The 27,742-nt window shown below is 45.0% G+C and overlaps 1 protein-coding gene and 1 pseudogene across 1 annotated transcript in view; both read right to left on the bottom strand.

Moving 5' to 3' along the window:
- Positions 1 to 237: 237 nt before the first annotated feature.
- KIF26A (kinesin family member 26A) overlaps positions 238 to 27,742 on the bottom strand; it is a 174,225-nt gene continuing 146,720 nt past the window's right edge. The window contains exons 6-16 of the mRNA XM_066629466.1: positions 23,449 to 23,658; positions 19,749 to 19,842; positions 18,093 to 18,355; positions 17,656 to 17,839; positions 16,150 to 16,309; positions 14,926 to 15,088; positions 10,414 to 13,720; positions 6,166 to 6,356; positions 5,635 to 5,655; positions 4,348 to 4,498; positions 238 to 1,930 (exon numbers count right to left, since the gene is read on the bottom strand). Coding sequence (XP_066485563.1) covers positions 1,752 to 1,930; positions 4,348 to 4,498; positions 5,635 to 5,655; positions 6,166 to 6,356; positions 10,414 to 13,720; positions 14,926 to 15,088; positions 16,150 to 16,309; positions 17,656 to 17,839; positions 18,093 to 18,355; positions 19,749 to 19,842; positions 23,449 to 23,658 — 4,923 coding nt within the window. The 3' untranslated portion in view covers positions 238 to 1,751. The remainder of the gene's footprint in view (positions 1,931 to 4,347; positions 4,499 to 5,634; positions 5,656 to 6,165; positions 6,357 to 10,413; positions 13,721 to 14,925; positions 15,089 to 16,149; positions 16,310 to 17,655; positions 17,840 to 18,092; positions 18,356 to 19,748; positions 19,843 to 23,448; positions 23,659 to 27,742) is intronic.
- Positions 18,571 to 18,684, bottom strand: LOC136638138 (5S ribosomal RNA; annotated as a pseudogene).

Here is a 27,742-nt window from a genome sequence, read left to right as displayed (position 1 = left end):
CAAAAAGGTTCGGGGAACCACTGCCTTATGGCAATCTTTCCCAATGTGGGGTCCCAGGCATGAGTTTGCAAGGGTAAACATGTTTAGAATTTCACAAGCAGAAGGGGGTAACTGGAAGTTGCATTAAAAAAACAGAAGGTGAGGAAAGAGTTACGCACACTCTCCCCATCAGTTGTGCAGCCAGGGGGGTAGAGCTGCCAGTCCCACATGGTTCCTAAACTTGCCATGTAAGCTGCCCCTCCCCCTTGTTCTCAGAGTCTACCCGGGGGGGGGGCAAAAGCAACATGGAGGAGACACCTCCACGTTGCTTTCGCTCCTCAGAATGGCCCTGAGAGCAAGGAAGAGGGGCAGCTTACGCGGTGAGTTTCAGAGCCGTGCGGGACTTAAAGCTCTGCCCCCCTTTATCTCCGCTACTGCTCCCCATCACTTGTTACTGCTTCTCCACTGAAAATTACCCACATCCAAAGTGCCTTTGACTACACAAAGCAGAGCAGCCACTGGAATTTTAACGCAATGGACCCACAATATGGCTCTTATTGCTTACAATTCTGGAGTAATCTCATTGATTTTTAACTCGGCCACTCTGGAGTAAGCAGTTTTAGGAACATGGCCCATGAAAATAAAGCAATTTATATATATATTAGGACTGTCACCTGATTAAATTAACTTCAGTTAATTATATGAGTTTTAGTCCATTAATTGATAAATTAATGAATGGAAAAGCACAGGCTCGCCTACAAATAAAAGCAAGAGTTTTGAAGGAAAAAAAGACTTTGTTTTAAATCATACTTGCATATGTTGCAATTGCTGCTACCTTAGAAAAGACTTTTCTTCTTGTATGAGAGAGCGGATGGGGAACAGCTTTCCTCTGCTCGTGCCTGTGATCTTAGGTTTCAGTGTGTACTTGTATTAAAAAATAATTTTAAACGTTTTAAAAATCTGCTATCCGATTAACCAGGAGGCACCTTTTTAATCAATCATAAGGTTTTTAATCAATTAATCAAACTGATTAATCGACCAAACATTTCAGCCCTATTTGTATAGAAAACATGGAAAAAACATGTTTATCATGATCTGAAAAGGGAAGAGTACAAAAACTGAATACAAACCAAGCATTCTGAAATTTCATAATACACCTTTCCAATAGATAAATGTTCATAAAAATATCTCAAATCCTAAACCATGAAAAAGCAATTATAATACATTTTTTTTTCCTTTTGTTGTTCTGCTACATAAACCAGCTTTTCCGTGAAACAAGGAGGCAAATTCAGGTATGAAAACATAATTTACTTATTGCTTTTGCTACAATTTTTTTGTTTGTACATATAGTCATAAATTACACTATACAGTATAAAATATTTCATAGGAATACATTTTATGGTCTGTTTAGGTTTGCTGGTTTCAGTTCTAGCGAGAAATACAAAATCAAGAAAATGAGTCACAAATGAATATTAAAGGCACTTCCACTTTTCAAACAGAGTTGGTTCTCAGTAGGTTTTGTGTTTTGTTTTTGTTTTTTTGCTTTCCTCTATGAGAAATCAGGTTGATCTTTGTACAATTCGTAGGTTGCTGAGGCACCATAAAGGTTTAGAACATTCTAATTCCTTGACAGCTTCAGGCTTCGACCACATTCTTTGTCAGGTTAAGTCTTCACATTCTCACCTCCGCTTTCCGATACACGTATATTTTTTTCCGCCTCTCGTCTTCCGAAAGTTTGGCTTCACTTTCTCAAGTTCCTTTGCAAACCGCCTTCAAACCTCCACTTCCCGCGCTCCATCCTGGGCGTCAGCGATCACTCCAATATCAAAGCAGGTGACTATCATGACATGTGACTTGCACACATTCACACACTGCTCTAGTTCGTCAGTCACTTGTTCCAATGCTTCCAGATAATCTTGAGACTCCTTATCAAGATCAGGGTCAACCTCAACTGTCAGTGTTAAAAGAGAGAACAAACATTGTTCGTGGGCCAACAGAGCTCCCTTGACGTGGAATCAAAACTGTTCAGTCATTAAATATTATTGATAAGGACATAAGAGCCCCTCTGTGTCAGGCCAAAGGCGTATCTAGTCCAGCTTCCTGGATCTTACAGTGGCCTTAGGGAGCACGCAAGACAACAAGAGACCTGCTACTACTCCCTTGCATTTGGCATTCTGAGGTAGCCTACCTCTAAAATCAGGTTGCACATACCCATCATGGCTTGTAACCTGTGATGGACTTTTCCTCCATTAATCTGACCACCTTTTAAAGGTATCTAGGCCAGACACCATCACCACATCCTGTGGCACAGTTCCACAGACTAATTACAGGAACTGTAATAATAGAAGGGACTGCACCGCATTAGCTTCAGGTTTATCTCCATGATGGGCCACCTAGCTGTATCAGATAAAAGCTAGCCACCCTAAATGGCCCCTAGTCTCTTGTGGCCCTAGGTCTCTTGAGTTTCCATATCACGGTGCAGTTGCATGACAACACAGCTTTGGCCCAGAGTGGATAGGACTACTGTGATCGAAATATCAGCTTTTTTTTGCTAAAGAGAGGTAAACGTATACCAATGGAACGTGGCCTTTGCTGTATAGTACTTGTTTTTGTTTGCTTGTTTGAAGAATCCACCTGAGAAACCTTCTCAGATTCAAGGACAATGGAGGGCCTAAAAAAAATTGTGCCTGGCAACTGAAGGCTGAGTTGCAAAACAAGGCAGAGATTGAAGTGAATGGACCTTTGTAAGTAGCAACTTGTGGTAGAGTAGTTAGTTTTATTGACATCATAATTTATGATATGAGAGCTGAAACCACAGGCTTACTAATTTCCTAAAATACTGCCTTAGGTAATACTGCCTCCTGACCTCTTACTGGTGTTTATTGCATCACATCTGGCCTCCCAACCCAGAAGTAACTGACAAAGATGTCGTCACCAGTTACTTCTGGTGGTACTTTGAACAGGTACTTTGAACTATGGACCATGTGAAGTGGTACAGCAGAGAACAAACCTTGAGAAACACTGTTCTATGCTGCATGAACAACATTCACATGTAGCATGATTATATGAGAAAGACTTAAAGTGCCATTTAAGCTTCATGTGGACAATACTCTGATCCACTGCTGTGTAAGGGGACATGCACAGCACCAGGTCTGGCAGAAAAGGAATGAAATGTAATGGCCATCCTACAATCCTGCACCAAGCTCAATGTGTAGTTCTTCCCTGAGCTGAAAGCAAAATAGTTCGTGGTGATCTGTTCAAATAAGGCCAAGTTCTAACATGGTGCGCAGTGGAATAAACAAAACAGATGGCTGACTGCTCTGAGTCACAATGAACTCATTGAAGAGCTAAAATGATAGAGAGAGAAACTGGAGCCACTCTGAAGAGTGGGAAGGAGATCAAAGGGGAGCCCTCTGAGTGGTTCCAGAGCCCAGACTATGAACAGACTAGCCAAGGAGCCGAAACAGTTAAGATTATTTAATGTATATTTAGATGTGCAATGTGTTTGCACATCTAAGGATGACACAACCCACTCAGCCACCCCTGGAGAAATTGAACATGTCTTACAGAAACTTCCTTGGCTTCCCTTGAAAATCCTCAGATGCTTCTCCAGTGGAAAAAAAACCCAAGCATTCACTTCCAATTTCTTTTTTTGTAAGATTTCGGTACCAACCCTCTGTGCAGAAATCCCCTGAAAACTTCCATTTGTCTCACAGAAACAGATTTGGCTTCCTTTGAACATGCGGAGATACTCTTTAGGAAGAAATCTGAAATTCACTTCAGATTCCACTTTTTAACCTTTCAGTGAAAAAGACCCTCTGCAGCCAGCCTTTGACTGCAGAATTCTCCCACATCCCTTTGTTGTCTTCTACCTAAGGATATGTTAGACTTGGAAATTCAAACTGCTGACCTTCTTGAACTCTGAGTCTGCTGTGTCCTGAAATGAATCATGGAAAGAGACTCACGTTAAAAGTACAGGCCTGTCAAAAAACTAGTCCTCCCATTTTGCAAAAAAAAAAAAAAAAAAGCCAAAAGCTAGTGCTGTTGACTCAACAAACAGCTGCTATCCTCTCCTTAGCCTATCACGGCTTTTGTTATGCTCCCACTCACAGGGGTACCTAAGGCAGTATTTTAGGAAAATAGTAGGCCTGTGGTTTCAGCTCTCATATAATAAATTATGGTATCAATAAAAGTAACTACTCTTCCACAAGTTACTACTTATAAAGGTCCATTCACTTCAATCTCTGCCTTCTTCTGCAACTTTGCCTTCAATTGCTAGGCACAATTTTTGAGGCACTGGGCTTTTTGCATCCCTTAGCCTAACAAACATTTTCTGAATCTTGTCTTGAGTAGACAAAGAATACTCACACTCTCCTATCCACTTGTTTGGATCCAACATCAACCTGTGCTTTGTTTCTTCCAACTCATCTTTCAAGAACTCGTGCTTTGCTTTCACCTCTCGAATTCGCTGGTGGCGCCTCTCCAGGATTTTCAGCTTGGTATTGAAATATATCAGACCCTTTGGGAAGACAAAAATTACTGAACTGTGACTCTTGCCGGCCATCTGCCTGCTTCTGCCTCCTCCACTAAACCTTCAGTGTTTGGCTTCAACTACTGTTGTGGAGCTCACAATACAGAACATTTAATAGCAGAAGGGTTCTCTCCTGCCCACCCATCCCCCCCACTTCAAGTGGACCTTCCTGGATGCTAATCTAATAAAAGTGACACGCTCTGAGCACTTATGGCATTTATTGCCATCCTCTGAGATAATGTGCTTTTCTAAAATACTCTTAAATTACAACCATAAGTACAGAAATGGTTTTCTCCCCCAGCACAAAGAATAAATATAATTTACTCAGGAAAGCCAAAATGGGATCTCGCTCTAAAACTAGACATTCCCAAACCCTGTGTTTGCTGCTGGCACACAAAATGGTGGAAGGAGGGATCTGCAAGGGGGAAAGTTGTAGAAGTGATGAAGGTGCTTAAGCTCCCTCCAGCTGCTTTTCCTCTGCAACACTTTCTCTGAGCTTCCCCCCCCCCTGCACGCACACACACATAATCAGGAAATCCAAGCTCAGGGCTGAACTGGGCAATGGGCGGGGGGGGGGGGGAGAAGAGGCCAGCAGAAGGGATTTTAGAGGAAAAACAGATAGTGGCAGAAAGCTTAAACACCTCCCTTCCTGCCTTTGCCTGTCATCCACAACTGCCCCCTCCATTTTGCACACACACCCTTCGTGCAGCTTCTCCCCTATAAATTTCCCCTATTTTGCACACTCATATACTTCCCAACAGTGGTGAAACTACAGGGGGGGGCAGCACAGTTAACTTCTTTAGGCGCTGCAACACGCCATGTAAGCAACCCCTCCCACTCACCCAGAGCCATTCCAGGTGCTCCCGCATGTTGTCATTGCTGCCTGGAATGGCTCCAACAGTGAGTGGAAGGAGATACTTACACAGCACATTGAGGTGCTTGCAGTACTTACCGTGCCACCCCCCCATAGCTACTCCACTGCACCCCAACATGGCCTCGTCCCCATAAATGCTCACACATCCCACTGCTTTACACAAACATGCCGTGTTTTCTGCCAAGCATTTAGTTCTGGCCAGTAATAAGAAAGATTATTTGGTTAAGGGGAATCCAGAGGTTCAACTTACCTTTTCCACATCCTGGAAAGGCTGTTGCAAAAGAAATGAAAGGGGGGGAAAAAAAAAAGTTTGTTGTTGGAATGGTACGAGAATGATAACTGCTTTGCTGTCACCAGCTCAGAATGAACTGGATGTTTTGCCAATTACAAGTAAATTAAGCTCACAACATCTTGAATTTAACAGAATTCTAACCAGGATATGTTGCGCTATTTACATAAAGAGTTAATGACCCTTCAGTGAAGAAAGCCCATAAAGTTTCATCAGGCAGGCAATGATTATAAAGCCTTCTCGTAATATATTAATTGATATTCTCCACTCACTCCATCAGCTACGTTAAACACAATTAATGGCTGGCAGCAATTATTTTCTATGGGCAAGGCACCCCAACAAATGAATTGTTAAAAAAAAAAAAGGGTAATGATAGCACTTTAATTGATGCCCGTTCTCCCCCAGTGCTATGTACTGGGGTTTGAGCAATGTTCCAGCCTTGTACATTGTGTGATTTAAATTGTCTGGCATTGCTGTAAAGTACGCGCTGACCTCACTTTCCTCTTGTCTGTGCCGCTGTAATCGTTCCACATCATCAATCTCATAAACTTTAATTTCAAATGGCTCTTTCAATGTGCCCGGCAAGGGTGGTAGATCAACCCACTGGCCGGTGACACTCTGTTTTCTCCCCAGGGAGGCAGAATCGGGCAGGGGAGCTGGGATCAAGCGACGACGCTGGAAACCTGAGATAGAAAGAAAAAATAAGCCAACATGATCTCTTGTGCAATCTTCACCTCATGAAGCCATAAAAAAATCCAATCCAAACAGTGCTTACATCCGGCTATCACTGGAAAATTATCACAGCACTACCCAAGCACCCTGGATCCTGCAGAGCGGAGCAAATCCGCCTCCCATCCCTCCCCCTGGCACACCTCCAGCCCAACCCCTCCCCACATCATACCTCCCCGTCACGTCTCATCCCCACTCTCTCTCCTCCCCACCGGCCTCCCCCCTCCCAGGAATGCCTCCTCTCCGCCCCCGCCCCGCCTGTTGTTCCGCAACCCGGTAGTTCGGGAGACCGCTGAGCTGCAAAACCTGGGTGACCGCCCCACACTAGCCCAGCACCAGCCGGCACTGGGCTAGCACAGGCGGGAGCCCAGCGGTGAGCCCCATGAATATGCCTTATGGCACGTTTGCGACTGTGCTCAGCGACTACAGGATTGGGCTCTAAGATGATTACTGGGCTGGGGCACCTTCCTCATGAAGAAAGGCTATGGCGTTTGGGCCTCTTCAGCCTAGAAAAGAGGCGCCTGAGGGGGGACATGATTGAGACATACAAAATTATGTAGGGGAAGGATAAAGTGGATAGAGAGATGCTCTTTAGACTCTCACATAACACCAGAACCAGGGGACATCCACTAAAATTGAGTGTTGAGAGAGTTAGGACAGACAAAAGAAAATATTTCTTTACTCAGTGTGTGGTTGGTCTGTGGAACTCCTTGCCACATGATGTGGTGACGGCATCTGGCCTAGACACCTTTAAAAGGGAATTGGACAAATTTCTGGAGGAATGGGCTATGTCAGATGCAAGGGAGAGCACCAGGATGCAGGTCTCTTTATCTGGTGTGCTCCCTGGGGCATTTGGTGGGCCACTGTGAGATACAGGAAGCTGGACTAGATGGGCCTATGGCCTGATCCAGCAGGGCTGTTCTTATGTTCTTGAGTGTTTACAGAGCGAGATAAAGAATTAATTCCACATGACCCTTTGCTTTTATGTGCCTCTATCATGTCCACCGCCTTTTATTCACCTTTCTTTTTTGAACTAAAACCAAGAATAACTTCTGAATATATTAGGGACATCAAAGCACTAAGCACTCCAAAAGGTAAGCTATAATTTAATCGGCAGAAGATAATTTCAGTGGAAAAAAGGGAACTGTTTGTCATCTTAGAAAAGACCTTATAAAGCATTTCCTGGGGCAAAACCAAATACGAATCCATCAGCCAGTAATACCTTCTCAATATGTGTGCAACTTTACACAGCTGTTAATATTGATTTGCGGGAGAGACTTAAAAGGTTGATGTGCTCTGAAAAAGGGAACTGCTGTGAAGAAGGATACCATCCCTTTATACTGATTGGTCACAGAATGAAACCAATTGGTTGCCATGACCAGGAAGCATACCACAATGTGCATAGATGCACCATTTTAGTTAGTACATTTATACCCTACCCCTCCTCTAAGGAGTTCAAGGTGGCATACACAATTCACCCCATTCCCATTTTAGCATCACAATAACCATGAGAAGAAAGTTAAGCTAGGAAATGGTGACTGGCCATGGATGACTCAGGCCACAATTCTATTTATTTTATTTATTTACAGTATTTTTATCCTGACTTTCACCCCAAAGGGACCCAAACTCAATTCTACATGTGCTCACCTAGTAGTAATTCCCACTGAACTCAATTTGAGTCACTTCTTAATAGACATGCATAGGATGTGACTAGGTTTTCCTTACCTTCTCTTGTCTACAAATAGGCACTTTGGAGGCATATAACATGTTCTGGAAGGGGTGACGGCAAACCGAAAGGGCTATCCTTCCTCTCCCCACAATCCCAATCAAAATTTGTTCCCCTCAACCCATTCAGTTTCTTTTAGTTATGTAAGAAGAATGCTTAAGCATGCCTCTAATTAACGCAGTTGCCCATCACTTTGTCTGAAGTGTGTGTTTCCAAAAAAACCAACAAAATAAACGTTGGGGGGAAAAAATTGCTTCATCAAGAAACGCCTCAAGACTCTGTGGAACCGGCTTGCTGTTTAACAGCCCAATCCTATACTCAGCCTATACTTTAACAGCCCAATCCTATACCGTGCACAGTGGTGCCAAAATAGCTACCGCTGTATCCAATGGCCTCTCTGGGGCTGCCAAAGGCCTCCTCGGGCAAGGAGACTTTCATTCCCTTCCCCCAAGGAAAGCCCCAAGCCCTGCAATGGGACTTCTCAAGTCTATGCTGGCTATTTTGTCGGTCCAGACTAGAGAACCTCCGTGTCGGGCTGCAAAGCCCGACACAGAGGATAGGATCTGGCAGAACAGGGCTCCACCAGTCCCATCCCCTCCCACTCCAGTTTCTCCCCCTGCCCACCTTCCTCCCTCCCTGAAACTCATCACTGCTGCCTGGAGTTCTTCCCTTGCTCCAGGCGGCGTCTGTCTGGTGCTAGGCCAGTGCTAGGCCGGCACCAGCGTTCTACAAAGAGGGTGCCATAAACGTGCTTTATGGCATGTTTACAACACCCAGCGCCGGCACTGGAGCTCAGACTTTAGGATTGGGCTCTAACCTGGCTTTTCCACTACAAAACTATGCAAGCTCCAGTTCAACTCTGGCAAATGTTGGGTGGCATGTTAGTCTTCGTACACACTTATGTGAAAGGAAGCCGCTCGGAACTGATTACACAAGTGAATCTCCAATCTATTTCTAATTTCAGTTGATTGTCTTAATGTGTTGTAAAACTAATGAAAGCCTTGGTATTGTGGTTAATTAGCAGCATTAATCACAAAGTTTAATGCATTGTGTGTTTTTTTCTTTTTAACTGAATTCTTTTATATCCCTTTAATTTTCATGTCAAGATTTGTCAATCAACGATTTACAGAAAGACTCTACGTCTACGTTAAAGGCATCTTAGTGCAATAAAAATATATACTGCAAGCATCAAGAAATGTTCCAAAGTTTGGGATGGTGAGATGGCGAGTGCAGCTGCTGGCCATATGCTGAGGGTCACTCAATGATTGAACAAAATCAGGCCTCAAGGCCTTAGACTTATTAGGAGCCATTTCAGGGCCAGATCCTATCCAATTTTCTAGTGCAGCTGCAGCCGTGCCAATGGGGTGTGCACTGCATCCTGTGGTGGGGAAGAAGTCACAGAGACCTCCTCAAGATATGGGAACATTTGTTCCCTTACCCTGGAGCTACATTGTGGCTGCAATGGTGCTGGAAAGTTGGATAGGACTGGGCCCTCAATTGACACTGACAATCCAATGTTAGCATAGGGAATTACTGTAGGTAAGTGGTTCCCAACTTTTTAGACTGGCAGCTCCCTTGACCTGCTGGGCCATTGGCCGTGGCTACCCTTAGGGCTACAATCCTATACATTGTATAGGACAGTGAACTTTTCGTGAAGATTCTGCGTGTTCCCTGGCTGGTTTCTGTGGTTCCCTGGGGAGACACAGCTCACAGTTTGGGAATCAATGCCCTAGGTCAGCCTTCACCACCCTCCCACAAATCTCCTTTGTCGTCATTCCATTCTTTTCCCTGCACTTGCATAGGTCTAAATTAAGTTCTGTAAGCTGCCTTGACCTTTGGGAAAGTGGGGTATAAATGTGTTAAATAAATAAATAAATATTTCTGAGTGTTTGAGGAGTGTTCTTCCCTGCGCAACTAAGGGCAAGCTGGAGGAAGTGAGGTAGTTGCTCCCCTGTGGCCATCAATCTACGTCAGTGGTTTTCAACCTTTTTTGTCTCGTGGCACACTGACAAGGTACTAAAATGGTCAAGGCATACCATCAGTTTTTTGACAACTGACAAGGCACACCATGCTGTTGGTGGGGGGCTCACATCCCCCAGTGGCCCTAGTAATAAATGACCCTCCCCCAAACTCCTGCAGCACACCTGCAGCCCATTCATGGCACATCAGTGTGCCAAGGCACAATGGTTGAAAATGGCTGGTCTATGCTCTTATAATATATTCCCCCTGGTGTGAGCAACACCATTTCAACGGAAGGAAAAGGGTTATAGTGGAGGGTTTGATACCTGTTGATCGTTTCTTTGGGGATTTCAAGCTTCTCATTCGACCTGGTGAAGACATCCCACTTTCGCTCATAGAGTCATGCGCCGAAGATGCGCTGCCGGTGGCTTCGCTATCACGGATCATACTCTCGTAGCCGCTGCTGCCACCGCTGTGGTAAAAGAGAGCTGTCCTACCCATTGCCGGAGGTAGCTCCCCACTGAGGACGCTGCTGTTATCGCTGCCATGCCCACTGCTATAGCGTTGCGGCCTCCTTGGAGCAGTGATCTTGCTGTACGGCGACGGCAGGGCCAGGACCTGCGACTTCTCATCGCTCAAGTTAATTCCACTGTCGTTGCCACTATCGGAGTCCGTCGAGCCTCGGAAATGGCTCATCTTGATCGAACCGCCTGATGCCAGCTCGTTCACACGACTGTTGGCCGCCCTAATTACCTGCTTGGTTCCCATAATGGTTCCACGGCCAGGTTTGCTGCCGGCACCTTGCACGGACCGGGGGGCGGCTTTCCCGCTCAAAGGAATGTTAGAGGTCTTCCCAACAGACTGAGGCAACGATTTCACAGATGAGCTCAGTGACTTGGAGCCACTGGCCGAAAGGCTGCGGCTCTTATTCCCATTGGCAGGAGCTTTCTGGCTTGCTGCACCTTTTGCCTGGCTGTTTTTGCAGGGTGCAGGTGTGGTGTACGAAGCAGGTGAGGTCAGGCCAGCACTGACAGGAGGAACACCCAGCCTTGGAACCAAACGCCCGGTCCTGCCATTGTTAATGCTGCCGCTGCCACTTTCCCGAGTCAGGTTGGACTTGGATCCCACAGAGGTCAGGCTGTCACATCTTTCAAGGGACATGTGACTCCCACAGCGATGGACACCTTCACTTTTCGATGCCTTGGCCTTTAAACTCGAAGTTGCTTTTGGCAAAGAGTGCTCCCCCTTCAGGTTGCATCTGCTGCTGGCATTCTCAGCAGAAGGCCCAGTTCTTAAGCGCAAATCGAAATCATCTTCCATCTTTGCTGTGACAGCCTTCGTAGGGTCTAATGCTGCAGCTTTGCCTCCGCCACTCAGCATCCCACCATTCTTCTGCTCAAGACTCGATTTACGCACGGGAGGTGCCGGGGGCACTGTCCCGCTTGGCCTGGGTAACATGCTAGATTTTTGTGCTCCATTCTTCTTTTTTAGGCTGCCAGTGGAAAAACCAGCTTCAGAACTTCCCCTGTTCATGCCTTCTGTGGTGGAAACAGGGACCACACCCAATGTGGTGGCTCCCCTTTTTAGCTGGGGCATTTTTGTGATGGCTTCTGATTTTTTAGCCACTCCACTGGATGACTTGCAGGACATTTCACAACCATCGACCACCCTCTGTGAGCAGGCTAGCATTGTCTGGGATTTTGTGGGCCTAGACAAGCTGCCAAAATGTTGGGTAGACTTTGCTGACTGTTTCTCGGCACCGGATGCGTGAGACTTTGGAGACAGCAAAGGGTCTGCAGTATTTCCTTCCAAAGGATCCTCTGTACGAACCAGCCAGGGGTCTTCAAATATCACATGCGGCTTTTGCAAGTCCTTAGAACCGAGGGTGGCGTTGTTATGGGTTGAAGATGAGGTAGTTTTTGTTCTCCGGGGAAGACTGGAGTGTATTGTTTCTATCACCGGTGTGCTTTGAGAGTTAGGGGGCCTAACTTTAGCTGGTTGATCGGTGACACAAAGAGCACTTTTTGTTGGAGATGCTTTGGTTAAGTCAGAGTTTTGAGGGCTTATGTTGACGCCTGAAAGCGTTTTGCTCGAACTCACACTCTCATTCTCCAGCTCTGAAAAGCAAAACCCGCTGTCATTCAGCGTGGCTTTCAGTGGAACAGGTGCGTTAGGAGAACCTAAGCCAAAAGGCTCTTCACTCTTGCCACAGCAGTAAGAGGAAGTAGCAAGAAAACCTTCACTGGACTGGCCTCTGTCACTCTCAATCGTACAGATGCTCACTTCGCTGAGCCACGAGCTGATGGACGACCGTCGGCTACTGCTAGAGAACGGGTCCTCGGAAAAGGGGACGACGATATCAATGTTGACCCCTGTGGCGCTCACTTGGGAGGTGTAAGCATCAAACTCGTCATTGATGCTGCTGATGATACTGACTGGCCTGGAGCCAGAGGCAAGGGCCTGCAGAGAGCAGTCGCTGTTGAAGCTGATGATGCTGGCAGGCCTTCCGTTATCCAATATGCCACTGATGGACAATTCCTCCACCACAGTGAACACCAGCTCGTCCTCACCATTGAGCTCCATGGGCTGCTGCAACGTCACCGTAGTCGTCAGTATATCGCGGTCGAAGCATTTGCCTCGGAAAGACGACTGGAACCTATGTAATTCAAGACCATCTTGGTGCTGCTGTGTACTGTTGCCTGCTTCAGGGTTAGGTTCAGAGTTACTTGTCCCTTGCTTGCTCATTCCAACAGGTGGAGTCCTAACTGAATTGCTGTGGTCGAACTTCAGGTAGCTCTGCTTAGTCTTCAGTGGGGACTCCGGCTGCTGTGGCGGTGGGGGTGCAGGACTGGGCAAAGGTCTCTTCGCATACGGGGATTTCTCTTTGACAACTGATTCTGCAGCAGCTTGGCCAGGATCCTGATTCCTGGAAGTATTACATGCTGGTAAGTGGTGGGAATCGGTAGTTGCCTCCTTCTCTCCATCTGATTCTCCTTTCTTGCCTTCCAGCTTGCTTTGCTGTTTGGTGGGTTCCATTTTTAAAGGAGAAGCTTTCCTCTCAGGGTACATACCGTTGCGCTGGAAGTAAAGGTTCTGTCCTTTCTTCGGAGTCCCCGTTTCCGGCTTCTTGAATCCTTCAGGAGGAGAGGGTGGTTTTGGTTTAGACTGTCCATTTTCAACATTAACTAGGATCGCGCCACTGGATGATGTGGGGGGAACCTCCCCGCAAGGAAACTTTGCAGGTTCCTCGCTCCCGTCAATGCATTCCAACCTCTCCTGCAACTCCGCAAACGTGTTGCACTTGAAATGGTCTTTGTCAGAGCTTTTGGCAAGAGAAAAGTTGTCTTTGCTTCTTTTCTTGTTCAGGGAAGGGATTATGGGAACAAACTCTGGAGGGCCTTCATTATCGGTCAGCTCCCGGTCTGACAAAGCTGTACCATTGGGACCAACGTAGATGACGGTGTCACAGGATTGCTCGCTACTTGAGGAATAATCAGGCTCGCTGGTAAGGTTTAGTACAGGAATGTCAGGATCAAGAGCAACGGTCCTGGGATGAAATGGTCTCAGGTGAGGAGGTCTCCTTGCATGGCCCTCTTCGCAGGAGCTTTCTCCTCCCGATGAGCTGGATGCATACTGCCCATTGTTAAAACAAGATAAATGCACATTTAGCATTAAAAGTATGAACAAGAGAAACAGCTACATTTTTCATTCCCTGCTCTGCAGCCCAATTCATTGTCGAAGACAAATAATTTCAGTGTAAAACATTTATGCGAAACTTTTAGAAAGTGAATCTATATTTACAGTGACACTTTGGGACAAGGCAGTTGAGGACCTTCCATTATGTCTGATGGGGCAAATGCCCCAGGTGTGAGCCTGTAGGACCCAGCGGAAGCCTCTCTGAGGCTCCCGATGGGGTCAGAAACTGCGCTTCCGGTTTCCCAGAAGCAGAGTTTACGGCGTTGGGGAAGCCTCAGGGAGTTTCCCCAACACAGCCTGAGGTTGCACGAGGCTCCATGAGCCTCAGGTGAGTGGGGGGAGTGAATTTTCGCATGGGGGGTGGCAACAGCCCATGTGACCTTTGCCACAGGGCTGGGGAGATCCACCACTGGGACAAGGCTACAGTGCAGTAAAAAGACGTGTTCAGCTCCTGCCGCAGATTCAGGCATCTGCTCCATTCATGCCACAGAGAAATGATAATCCGTGAGCTGAAACCCACTACTCTCAACAATGTGAGAAGAGGACTGTGATCAGCAATGGAAGAATGTTGCACAAAACCATACGCCCTTTGGGCTAATTCACACAGCCATTTCAGCGTAGGGTGAAGGGCATCATTCATGCAGTGTATGGTTATAGACATGTAGCTGCTCTGGATGTCAGCCCATGTTATGATTTCATCAAACAAGGAAATGATCAGTAGTGTACCAAGCTCAGCTCAGTCAATGTGGATACCAATCTGGCAGGCTGAGACTAAGGTCTCAGGGTTCAATCCTATCCAATTTTCAAGTGCTGGTACAGCCACTCCAATGGGGCGTGCGATGCATCCTGTGGCTGTGGGGCAGTCACAGAGGCCACCTCAAGGTATGGAAACATTTGTTCCCTTACCTCACTCAAGGCTGCATTGTGGCTGCACCGGCGCTGGAAAGTCGGATGGGATTGGGCCCTGAGACAGAAGTTCTCAGCTCAACATCTGGAAAGGGCAGAAGTGCAAAAGTTGCACCAAAACTGTCTCCTTCCACTCACCTCATTACATTACTACCACTATCATAGCCATGGTGAATCTTGTGGCTACATTGCTCCTGTAATGAGGTGAGCTGCACAGCAACCTCTTGCACACCAACCTTGGATTTCTTCTTCCGCATTCTGTGGATACGCGAGGCAAGCTGAATTGTGGTGAGACTTTCTGCGTAATGTGCCGGGGAATCCGATATGTGAGCCAACATGGTCGTTCTGCAGTTGATGTTCCCAAGCGATTCTCTGAGCAGCATGGTCAGTTTGTTGTCCCTAGAGATCAAAAAAAAGACACACAAATAAGGACACGCTATTCAGCCCAATCCTATTGAGCTGCCCTGCCGGTGGAACTGGTGCTCCATCAATGCTTATTGTCATAAAGCAGTGCACTCGCAGCACATGGTGGGTCGGGGGAGCGATATGAACCAGAGGCAGAGAGGTTGCAGGAGGGGGTGGATCCAGGGGTGATGACATGTGACAGATCCTGTCTTCCTTTTCTGCAGCCACCCCACCCTTTTCTCTCCTTGGACTTGTGTCAGCAAAATTGCTGACGCAGGTTCAAGGAGATCCACCACGGCTCACAGAGGGGAAAGGGAACTTAAATCCTCTTTCCCTCCTGAAGCCTCCCACTCTTCCCTGCTGGAAACAGCATGTGCCTTTTTAACACAGTTGCACCTGCAAGGGGGGGAGGAGATAGGATTGGGCTAATTGACTGTTATTTACTTCATAGAGGCCTTCTCAAGGTAAGGGAACACTTGTTGGAGGTACCAAAGGTATTTCAGACTCAGTAAAGCCTCCTGCTGGCTGTCTAAGGAGAAAGGAGGAAAAATTGGATGTGACAGCCATCTGATAGCGCACTGCTGATAGCGCATCGCTTTGAAGCCACCACCTGCTATTGCTTAGAGCAGGGGTGTCCAAAGTTTTTGGCAGGAGGCTTATATGAATGAATGAAGGTCCTGCAATAGTTCAAAGCCTATAAAAGGTCTTGCACAAAGCAAGGCCGGCCTTTCCTTTGCTACCACTGCTGCACCCCAGGTGTGAAACAGCAAGCAGTGGAGGGAGTCCTCATCCCACAGCTAATGCAAGAGGTCAAACAGTGGGCTGTCATGCTGAGAGCAGTTGCATCAGGCCAGAGCGGGTTCCAGCAAGCCTCCGGAGGGCCAGAGCTCATTGGAGACCGGGGGCTCCCTGAGGGCCAGATTATGAGTCCTCGAGGGCTGCAAGTGGCCCCAGGGCCAGGGTTTGGGCACCCCTGGCCTATAGGTAGTAAAACTCTGAAAAATAGTCTAAACATCAGATCATGAGTTTGACAGTCCTCCATCCTCCATACTTACTTGTATGGCACGTGTTTGGCACCATTGATTAAGGCTAGAATGACACTGCCCAAGGCAGACAGCGACAGGCAGAGGGTGCCACCTCCATCTCGACTCTTGCTGAGCACCTTCTCACAGCTTCCGAGGTCAATGAGATGTAAACGGCTACGTCCACCTGACACTAGAAAGCAAGAACAAAACACAGTTTACTCCCTGGTTCAACTCTGTTTCAAACAGCAGAACCAAACAAGAAAGCAAAATTAAAAACGGATGAATCTCAGTCATAAGCACTGACCAAATGGATGCCTTACAATCCCATTAAAAATCCTATGAAAAGTGCTCCGCTGGTGGAACAAGCATTCCACCAGCGGGTACAGCATGATTTGGGCATATATAGATGTTTATGGAAGTTCAAGACACTGTATGCAGCCTTCATGTGTGAGTCACCCAGTCCTGTTGAGAAGCTTTCTTAGCTAATATTAACCAGCTTCTGTAAAAAAAAAAAAAATGGAACAGAGAACTGGAACTTCCCATTCAATAAAAGCATGGAAAAGTGGCACTTGCATCCATTAAAAAAAATAATTACACTAGAATTAAAATTACACTCAATCTAGCAAAATTTGGTTTTCCATACTTATTGGACACTCCTCTATGGTTGCTTCACAAATGGTTAGCCATTTAAGCCAAATGCTTAGATATACCACAGCTTCTTTACCACACTTTATGTAAAAATATCTGGCTGCCACCCCATTTTGGCGTCAAGTTTGTGCTGCTATCAATTTAGTCCCAAAATGCACCTTGCAATTTACCAAAACACACAGCTCTGTAAAATACGTTCCAGCTGTACAGGCCCTTATTCCAGAACATCTGAAATTAATCATCTATTCTATGCCATTTTGGTGACCAAATATAGGAAGTTACAACATGGAAAGAAAAGCTCTGCCCTCAATTTGTCAATGGAGCAAGGAACTGACTTCTCTTTCCTTCTACAAACTAGCTGCCTTCTGTGGAAAACATCATATGCATGGCTACAATAATATGGGGAAAAGATGTCACCAATAGTTATGACTTCCATAGGTATTTCATCCACCGAGGAATACTTTAAAACTTCAAGACATGGGTGCTTAGCCCTTGGTGACACTGAACCAGCCCACTTTCTCAACCCACCTCTTGAGATCTAGCCTCCTGTTGCCTTCTGGGCAGCCCAATCCTAACCTGTGCTGGAACAGGCCGGCTGGCTGTATCCAGCGCAGGGTTGGACTGGCTGTGGCGCAACTCAGAGTTAGGGGAATCGCTTCCCCTTACCCCATGTAGCGTGGCTGCTGCCCCAATGGGGCCACTCAGATCTGTGCCACTGAAATTGGTGGCACAGATCTGAGCAGGCTGGTATAAGGCTGGGCTGCTCAGGAGCACATTTACAGCACATTTGCACTGGCTAGCACTAGCACAGTGCTAGGACCGGGCCATCAATTTTACTAAAATCAGATTGAAAATCTGTGCAGGAATATGTAGTGAATTTCAACATACTTCCCCCTTTGCCGCTCTTCTCCATGCGATACTGATATATGTGGAGGGTGAAGAGCATGTGCGAATTCCTTCTATCTTCTTCATCGCTCTCTGGTTTGCTAGTGCTTCTGGCAGCCAGGGCCGCGTCAAGGAAAAAAGCAGCCTTCTCTGCTGTTGGGGCCCTTAATTCGCTTTGATTTTGAAGCTGGAGTATAAACAAGAAAACAACTAATTAAGACGGGGGGGTGAACCAGCTTCCCTCTCTGAACAGAGCAAACCTCAAGGGCGCTAATGGAAACAAATATGTACACTCTGGGACTGGGGATTAAAAATGGAAAAGCAATAAAAAAATATCAACTTTAAAAATGATTGTTGTCAGTTAAAAAAGAATTTTAAAAAAAATTATGACAGGAAACAAAGGAAAGCCAGACATTCAAATCTGCCCCAAGATCTTATACCTGTGTTCCACATATCGGATCTTCTCGCAGATAAACCCCAGGAGACTGCCCATCCTGAAGACTGCCTGTGGCTACTTCAGCTAATAAATCCTGAAGGTTTTCATCTTTGCCACTGATCTCCACAGCAGACACTCGAATCGAGAAACGAGTGCCGGTCTTTTCCTTGCGCTCGTTGATGAGCTTGAAGAGCCAAGAGATAGCGCAAGGAAGGATCCCAAGACTCTGTGTGGAGTTATCTTTTCCGATCATGGTGTAGGATTTGCCTGGAAGGGGAAGGCAAAGGAAAGCTTAAGTGGCCCATCAAGCACACCTCAGTTGCCTTAGGACTGAACCCTTCCCCCCATCCCACAACAACAACATTGGGGAATCCTTCCCCAACTTGAGGGCATTTGATGAAGAGGGGGTAAGGGTCCTCACAATCTACTATCCTTACTCAGAAATACGTTGGCAAACTTCAGTCTCGAGAGACTATGGTATAAGCCTACAGCACCCGGTATTCCCAGGTGGTCTCCCATCCAAGTACTAACCAGGCCTGACCCTGCTTAGCTTCCGAGATCAGACGAGATCGGGCATGTGCAGGGTAACAGTTGAAATGGGGAAGGAAGAAAGTAGAGAGAGAAAAAGGGAGAGGGAGAGCTTATTGCCTCTCTCCACCCTGTCCCATAAAACTACACTCGAGTTAGGATGGCTGTCAGCCTCCTCAGCAATGACAAATACTGATAGGAACACACATGGTTGGCAACCTTCAGTCTCGCAAGACTATGGTATAAGCCTACAGCACCTGGTATTCCCAAGCGGTCTCCCATCCAAGTACTAACCAGGCCTGACCCTGCTTAGCTTCTAAGATAAGACAAGATCAGGCATGTGCAGGGTAACAGTTGCTGCTCACTGAAAGGAAAGAGAAGAGGCATCTCTTGTCTCTTAGATGTCTGCAGGAACACTGTAGGGTGCACTGCAGATACTCCTGGGTCTCAACTCAGAAGTGGGGACTAAAAATTTGAAGTATTTTTCCAGCCCTAAAGTGGGGCTTTCAATATCCATGAATATACTGCCCAGACTAACCCTGCAAATTCCCCACATTGCTCTCCCCAGTTGGGGGGATAAACAGTGGGCTCTGAGCAGATACCATCTGGCTTTCAGGAATCCATACCAGGACCCTGGAAAGAAAAACCCCACTCTGTTCAAACATGCCCTTAGATTATAGTTAACGCCACACATTTTACAGACAATGGGAAAGAACAGATGTAAAAGTGGCTTTTTCATATTTCGTTATTAATCCTTTGGTATTTGCTCAATTAATTTCTCCATCCTGGCTAACTTTTTTTTTTTTTTGCCAAAGCCAATTAATTTCTCAAAGCCTCTAGGATCTTTAGAACGTAGTCACACCTGTCCATTCCTGAAGAATCTTGTGTGTGCGAGAGAGAGAGAGTGTGTACATACACACAGGACTGTCTTTCGCCTTTTTCAAATGGATTAAAAAAAAACACAGAAAAAACTTAGGGTCCCAGCACAGAAATAAAGCAAGAGAAGTTTGCAAAGCTAATTAAAAAGAAATTCTAATCTATTCATATATTCCAGGTTTATTGTTCCAGGAGCTGACAGCATGTAATTACCAGGCTGACATAGTAATTAACTGTAATGAATTTGGGAGCTCACCAAGCTTGACATGACCAAAGCAAAAGATGCAACCATCTGCACCGTTCACGACAGACTGGATTACGTCTGCTACTGTTCCTGAGCACACCTCAGCCTAAAAGAGAGATTGGAACCAGTCACTGAGCATGTCGCCGGATCCATGCCGCTTTACTGTGCCTTTGAAACGAAAGCGGCGATTCCAAACACAACATTTTCGCACACTTCACAGCATTAGTCATATTATTTTAGTATCTACATTCCATTTTTTTTCCCTCCAATAAAAGCTGCTATCTACGCCAGCAATGGTTTCCTATCCCATTATCCCGGCTCCCATGGAGTATCAATTTTATGACCTTGGTAACAAAGGAAATGCTATCCATCGAAGCGTAGGGCCAATATAATAGCTCATCCATGTTTTTTTCTCAGTAATAGCAGCAGCTCCACTGCAAGACAAGCACCCCTTGGCTCTGGCCTTGGAGGGGGGGGGGGGTGGAAGACAGAGAGAGGAATTCAAGAGCCCCAAATGAAAATGCTGAAAGATCTGTATTGCATCTTAGCCATGAAAACCATATCCATTGGAACGAAGCAAAGAGCTTTTCAGACAATGCGCCAAAGTGGCAAGAAGGGAAGCATACTCTTGGGTCTTGTTTGTTGAGATGACACACATATTCAACCCACACGGGGGTCAGTACATGCATTTCCATGGGGGAAAAAACTTCTCTCCTGTTGGAACAAGGCCTGGAAGCATGGGAAGCAGGAAGACAAACCATTCATGTTTCCTGTCTTGCTGCTTTTTTGTATGTGAGCTTGCGGGCAACATTTTCAGTTGCTTGTTTTATTTCCTTAGCTGATCATGGAGAAACTGGAATGCAAATGAACTTTCCATGCAGAGTGGGTTTTGCCCACTGCAAACTGGGGTCACTCACTCTCTTCTCCCAGTCCCTCCCTTCTCCCTAATCCCTTTCTCCAAAAAGCCTTAACTATGATTAGTTAACTTTGGATGTTATCTTCAGGCCTTAACTATGATTAAGGATTAACTATGATTAAGCCTTAACTATGTTTAACTATACTGCTGCTGGAACTAGCATTCTGGCAGCAAGTGTGCAAAAGTCACTCTGGAAGGACACATAATAATAATAATAATAATAATAATAATAATAATAATAATAATAATAATAATAATAGTAGTAGTAGTAGTAGTAGTAGTAGTAGTAGTAGTAGTAGTAGTAGTAGTAGTAGTAGTACAGGTATTTATATACCGCTTTTCTTGGTCATCAGATTTCTCCTCAGATTTTAATTCAAGGCGGTTTACATAGGCAGGCTATACTAAATCCCTATAGGGATTTTTACAATTGAAGAAGGTTCAAGAAGGTTCAAGAACCACAACATTTCAGATGGATCTTTTATGATCTGGTATCACATTCTGGCCTCCATTTTCCTCCCACACAGGCTGACAGCGGCCAAAGAGCAGGTGGAATAACTCAGCATAATACGGCAAGGCTTGTCAGCAGCTTCAAGGTCTCATGTTCACGGTGCTGGTGGCCTCGAACTGGCGACCTTTGGATGTTATCTTCAGGCAAACGGAGGCTCTACCCTCTAGATCAGACCTCCTGCCCTTCATGCACCTTCCTGCATGCACTACAGTCGCTTCCCATACTTCCTGGTTTAGGCAAACTGCAGTTTGTGATGACATCTGAGTCAGACAAAAAAACGATCTGCTTAAACCACAGTTTACCCAGTTTGAACATCAAGACAAACTATGGTTGCCCAAACCCAGAAGGGGAGAAAGAACAGTGGGTGTGGAGAGAGGAGGAGACGCAACGAGAAAGGAAAGAGTGTGTGAGTCCAACCCCATGGCCTTGATAGCCATGTCATGTTTTGACCATTGTGTAACCATCCCATTGTCTTACAGAGATCCAAGGGAGGGGAGAGGGAGAGCAAGCCTCACCCACTAGAGATCAGTCAAAAACATATTGGATTTTTATATATAAAATTCTGCTTAGCATCTTTTTTTTCCTTACCAAATGTTACTTAAAAATGTTCTTGTTTTAAAATAGTCAAACACGCAAATCAAATTGACAAGGGAGGAATGGAAACAAGAGAACCATAGAGAAGAGTATGTCACTTTCCTCTGCTTTCATTCAGAAGAAGGGATGTGGCCCTGTAGGGTTAGTGAGGAAAAGGGAAGAGAGCTGAAGGGATACAATTTAGGGTGGAGGGAGAGAGGGGGTGTGCCTAATGAATAAAAAAAAAAACTTGGCTTTGATCTTTTCCCAATTGTATACTGGGATCTTTTCCCAATATATATCAATATATGGTTATTCATACAATGAAGAGCAGCCATGAAATTCAACCACCATTCAGCACAACATTAAAGGAAGAATTGTTTAAGGAAGCTTGTCTGAACACTGATTTTTGTGCTGAGAACCCCCTGCACATTTGTCCAAGATTCTTTGCAAGTTGCAGAGGATTCTGGGACACCTTCTAAAGCATGGCTCATGCTGCGTGTTGGATAGGCCTGTTGGGCCTCACCATTGCCTACAGCGCAAACGTGTACGTGTATACTCAGAAGTAAATTCCACTGAGTCGAACTAGGCTGGGTCTACAATGCAGATTGAGGTGGGAGGCAGTAGCATAGCTAGAGGGGGTGGAAAACACTTAGTTTTGCACAGTACCTCACTGCAGCATGCAAGTGCTCCCCCCACCACGGAGCCATTCTGGGCCACTAGAGTAAATGCTCCAGTGGCCCGGAATGGCTCCAAAGGGGAGGGGAAGAAGCCAGTTGCATCCTGCGGTGAGGCGCTGTGCAAAACTAAGTGTTTTCCACCCCTTTTAGCTATGCTACTGGTGGGAGAGACTGTGAATGAGAAGTTAATTCTTTTTAGTAATTCCCTAATAAAAACTCTCTGTAAGTAGAAAACTAGCAGAGCAGGGATAGAACACTTCTTCATCTGCTAGTTTTTTGTTTTTTTTTAATGCACAAGGTGTTTTTAAACACATTCAAAAATTTGATTCCCTCACCTACTGTCTGAAGGAGTACAGTTCATTCTACCACCTCATTCCATTGTGAGTATAGACCAGATCTGAGTTTACTCCTAAGTGAGTGATCATAGGACAACTTCATGAATCCTACTGCATACTCATCACTGCCTTGAGGCCACAAATTACCAAGGAAAAGGACGAAAGGTAATGACGGGTAAGCTGTCTTTCAAGGAAGTTAGTTTACCATTATTGATATTCTCAATGAAAATCTTTTAGATTCCCGAGAACTCAGTATGAAAACCACAGCTCTTTTGTGCCTTTTTTTTTTGTTCACTGCCTGAAGCACCTTCTCAGTGTGAAACACTTTCTGAAATAGAACAGGTAAATTACATGTGTATAAATGTTCTGCCGAAACTGAGCCTTAGTGGAGCACATCATTCTAAACTGCAGCCTCACCAGTTGTATGTGTTCTGCTTTAAATAACACAAGGAGGTACAGGAGAAAGTATTCACTGAGTAGAATTATCTCTACAGATATTGCTTCTTAATTTCACATCTGGGCTAAATTAAAACAGCGTGAGACCTTGCGCACTGACTATTAATTAGCATGCCTTCCCAGTAATTAAACCAACTAATTCAAAGGAAAAAATACCCTAAAAGCTGCAAAGTATTCTCTTGCTGAAATTAAAATGCCATGGCAGCGACCCAAATTATTAGCTTTATACGTTTGGCTCCAGTACCTGGGCAGCATCCTGGGGAAATATCGCATCAAAGGCAAAAATCTTTGGGACAGCCACAGCTCCTCTTCGGTGACCTGCATTTGAAGGGCTGGTTGTAGATGGGTCGTAAAGCGTGATCTGCTTTTTTCGTGGGTCCACCTTCAGAAATGACATGGATTCCGATGTGTCATGTACTCCTTGCGAGGGGCAAATTCTCACCATCACTTTCACCTGCAAGAATGAATGCATGTGAACCCCACATGAAAACCCTCAATCTCTCTTTTAACCTCTATTGCTTAATAATTTCACATGTACATTTGCATGTGCACAAAGGAAAGGTCATTCATACACATTCAACTTACATAAGTGATGTCCTGCATGTGTGAATGGTCTGTCAAGAGTATAACAGTACATTTGTATCATTTCAAATGCAATGCTCAGTTACATCAGTTCCCATATTCAGCTAAAATTCATTACATGTACAATTATCCAGTGTAAAGGATGCCCAGGTATGTTTGAACCAATCCACAACCTTGTTCGTATCTGGGATGCCTTTTCTGACCCACTCCCCATTAAGGCACACAGGCCCTAATCCAACTTCTGCATTGCACACTCAGAAGCCCCAAAGTGCAGTTGGCAGTCTTGCAACAACAAAAAATTTCAGTTACTGGACCCCCACGAACAGCTGAAATCAGGTTTAGGTATGACCTGGCATATGTATGCAATGGTACTAACCTCTGGGAAAACTACATTTCCCCAAAAGTCACTGAGTCCTTCTTCCTATGCAACATACCAGAATAGAAAAGGGAAGAGAGATCTGATTTCCCTCCTTGCTGTGGCCAGAGCACAGCAGTCCCTGATGTTGCATATACACAACAGAGACCAAATGTGTACACCTTTGGGCTGAGCAAAAATGGGTTAAAGGAAAGGGAGAGAGTTTGGGGGATCAGAAGTGGACGGATATACCCAAAAGTCTTCTCCAGTTCAGATATTAAATGCAAGCCTGAGTAAAATTCTGGCACTTGCAATGCTTACCTCTCCCTTGAAATAAGCATTAGGAGTGTCTGAAGCTTGTTTCTGAGCTGAAACCAATTTTGCCACATCTCTAGTGTGAATGGACTGTAGTGATTTGCCCCAGCTTTATAATGAACAAGGATTTGAACATGGGTCTCTCCAGCTGACATTCAATCCCTCCATCTGCTAAAGTACATTATCCTTACCCTTCAGCATGAGAGAGTTCCATGTACGCATCTCTTTCCAGTGCAAGCAAACACACTTCTCAACATGAAACATATTGGAGTAGCCCTACTCTATCTCACAGCAATGTTCACCTGCATGTTGAACCCCCCTCAAGTATACACCGGCAAGATCAGAACACTTACAGGCAGGAACAGAGTAGAAATGCATGCTTCTGGAGGGGATACCGGTGCCAAAATAATAACTGTGCATTATACCCATTTGGGGAAACATGGCTTGGCACATGGCATTGCATATCTTTCCACCAAAGAACAAAGAGGCTAAATAGCAACCAAGTCCTCTCAGCTAGTGAAAGCACCTCTACCCTGCCTGGAACACAGCATCCTTCAAACACAGGGAAAGCGGACCTCTTGTTTCCGTGCTTGGCATTCTCCACCTCCCCTCTCCACCTCTCTCCACCCCCTGTGCTGACATCAATATGAAAAGACAGCCCTAGAAAATAAGCGAACCTTAAAATAAAAGGAGCGGTTGCTTCAAAAGGGAAAATGGGTATTGTAGGTGACACTTTCAAGGCTGCCTCCCCATAAAAGCTGCATGAAGCGACTGCCAATGTGAGTGGAGAGAGCTTCCGCCAACCTTGACACATCACCAAGGGGGCAAGGAAACCATCTCCTCTGTGCAGCAATACAAAGAAGAGGCCACCACTTAAAAAAAATGGACAGGATTATCAGCTAGGAGGCACATACTGTCCTCCAAATAAACCATTCTTCTATGGTCAACATGCTTTCATCCTGTCCTTCGGAGGGACAATACCATCTGCTGCAACAATTTGCTCTCTGGCCTTCAAAAGAAATGATGTTTAGCCAAGATCAACTATTGTGATGTCTCACAACTAAGTGTGTCTCACCAGAAGAGTTCATATACTCTACACTGGCTCCCGGGGTTATTTATTTTATTTTTTTTACAGCTCACCTCTGTGTTCACCTAGTCTAATACGCCGCAGACTTTGGCGAAGATGCAGTAAGCAACATTTGACCCATAGAATATATGACCCCTTCTTAAAGAAAGAAAGAAAGAAAGAAAGAAAGAAAGAAAGAAAGAAAGAAAGAAAGAAAGAAAGAAAGAAAGAAAGAAAGAAAGAAAGAAAGAAAGAAAGAAAGAAAGAAAGAAAGAAAGAAAGAAAGAAAGAAAGAAAGAAAGAAAGAAAGAAAGAAAGAAAGAAAGAAAGAAAGAAAGAAAGAAAGAAAGAAAGAAAGAAAGAAAGAAAGAATTCTCAGGGCTTGATCTCAGTCATGACTTGCCAGAACTTAGTCCTGGAAATGCACACTCATTAAGCAGCAGACAACAATGTCTCTAAGCATGCACAAAAGTAAAGTGTTCTTATCACAGCTCTTCCTGCTCCCATCAACAATTAAGGGCTGGAGCTTGGAAGACTTCATTTTCAGGTCGTTTTCTTTTAAGAAAATCAGTCACTGCATATTTCCCACTTAGTTCTCTTGAGAATGCATGCAAATAAGGAAATGACTGTAATCTCTTACAGATCAAACATCAAAATAAATAACAGAATTGATAAATAGTGGGTCCAATTCCAAAAAGAACCAAACAAAAAAAAATGAAGGATGGCAGCTTCCATCCATGTGCCCCCCTCTCTCTATCTCAGTACGTGTGTGTGTGTGTGTGTGTGTGTGTGTGTGTGTGTGTGTGTGTGTGTGTGTGAGAGAGAGAGAGAGAGAGAGAGAGAGAGAGATATTTCTTTTCAGTGTGTAACTCTAGTGTTCAACACTTTATAGATTAGAAAATAGGGCCATAGTGGTAGCACATGTTTACAAGCAGAAGATCTCAGGTTCTTCTTATATACACACTCTAACCCATAACTCAGAACCGATGGTCTCCAGCAAACTATTTCAATTCACTATTGTGTCTCAAACAAGTGGTGTTGAAGCAGCCAGACTAGTACAAAAGGCAGCATTTTCCCTGGTTTGGTAAATCGTACATTGTCTCTCTTTCCTGGGATGCCCTCTGGCTCTCTGGAGGGAGATGTGAGACCATGAGATAGGGTGGATTTAAGCAGGTAAGGCTGGGAGGAGGAGGAAGAGAGTGGAGATCAAAAGGACATCTCAAGGGGAAAACATAAAAAAAAACACATATACACCACTACAGTCCCATAACTATGGTGGTAATGAAAGTCCCTCAAACACAATTCATTGCCCTAGGGATAAAGGTGCTTCCCTGGAGGTCACAACCTGCCCAGTCAACAAGAACATGAGAAAAAGCCCAGACTTCAGCACCTAAGGCCATCTCCGCCCGCATAAGTAGAGCAAAGAAAATAAAAGCTACAGTTGCAAAGTCAGCAACACAAAGCTAGCAATTTCAAGGAATAAAAATAGGATGCATCATCTTTCTGACACCGAGCCCCTAATTTTCATAATTCATTGCACCTTCCCCCCCAACAAGTATGCAATCTCAGTTATGCACACTGATGACTGAAGAAATTCATATACCTGCCAAGCATCGAAATGCACCGATTCTCTTAAAAATATTAAAGATTGCTTTATATTAAAAACACAAAACCAACACAGATTTCAGCAGTGAGTGACCTTGTATAAGAGTGAAGAAAAGAGGATCTAGAAAGTCTTAAACAGGTCTGAATTCTCTTACTTTATTATTTATTTGATATTTTTATACCCTGCCTTTCAGGACAATTTTCTCAGAAATGTGTAAAAATAATAAAATGTATACTTTCAGGCAATAATAAAACAATAAACCAGGTGCAGGCAGGTCTAATGGTTAACTGAAAGGTTTTAAGAGCACATTAAAAAATAATGATGACTGGAACCTAGCAGTTCAATTTGGAGAGGGAATAGCGAAGTTGCAGTGCCACCACCAAAAAGACCCTACCCCTGACCTGCCAACTTTCCAATTTATGCACATATCCAAACCTCATAACCAAAAAGGGGTTTGTAATTTCCATTTGTAATGACATATTGCCCATCACATAGAGCTGATCTACTTCGAGTGGAGGAAGTCTACACAAACACTCACACCAAGTAAACATTTCCCAAACTAGGATGTCAAAGAGAGAGTTGTAGCCTTGTCTCTTCCCTGAAACATCAGTTTT

Source organism: Tiliqua scincoides, chromosome 1 (assembly GCF_035046505.1).
Source record: "Tiliqua scincoides isolate rTilSci1 chromosome 1, rTilSci1.hap2, whole genome shotgun sequence".
Lineage (NCBI taxonomy): Eukaryota > Metazoa > Chordata > Lepidosauria > Squamata > Scincidae > Tiliqua > Tiliqua scincoides.
Note: the sequence above shows the minus strand (reverse complement) of the source record. Positions and strands in the feature narration are given on the sequence as shown.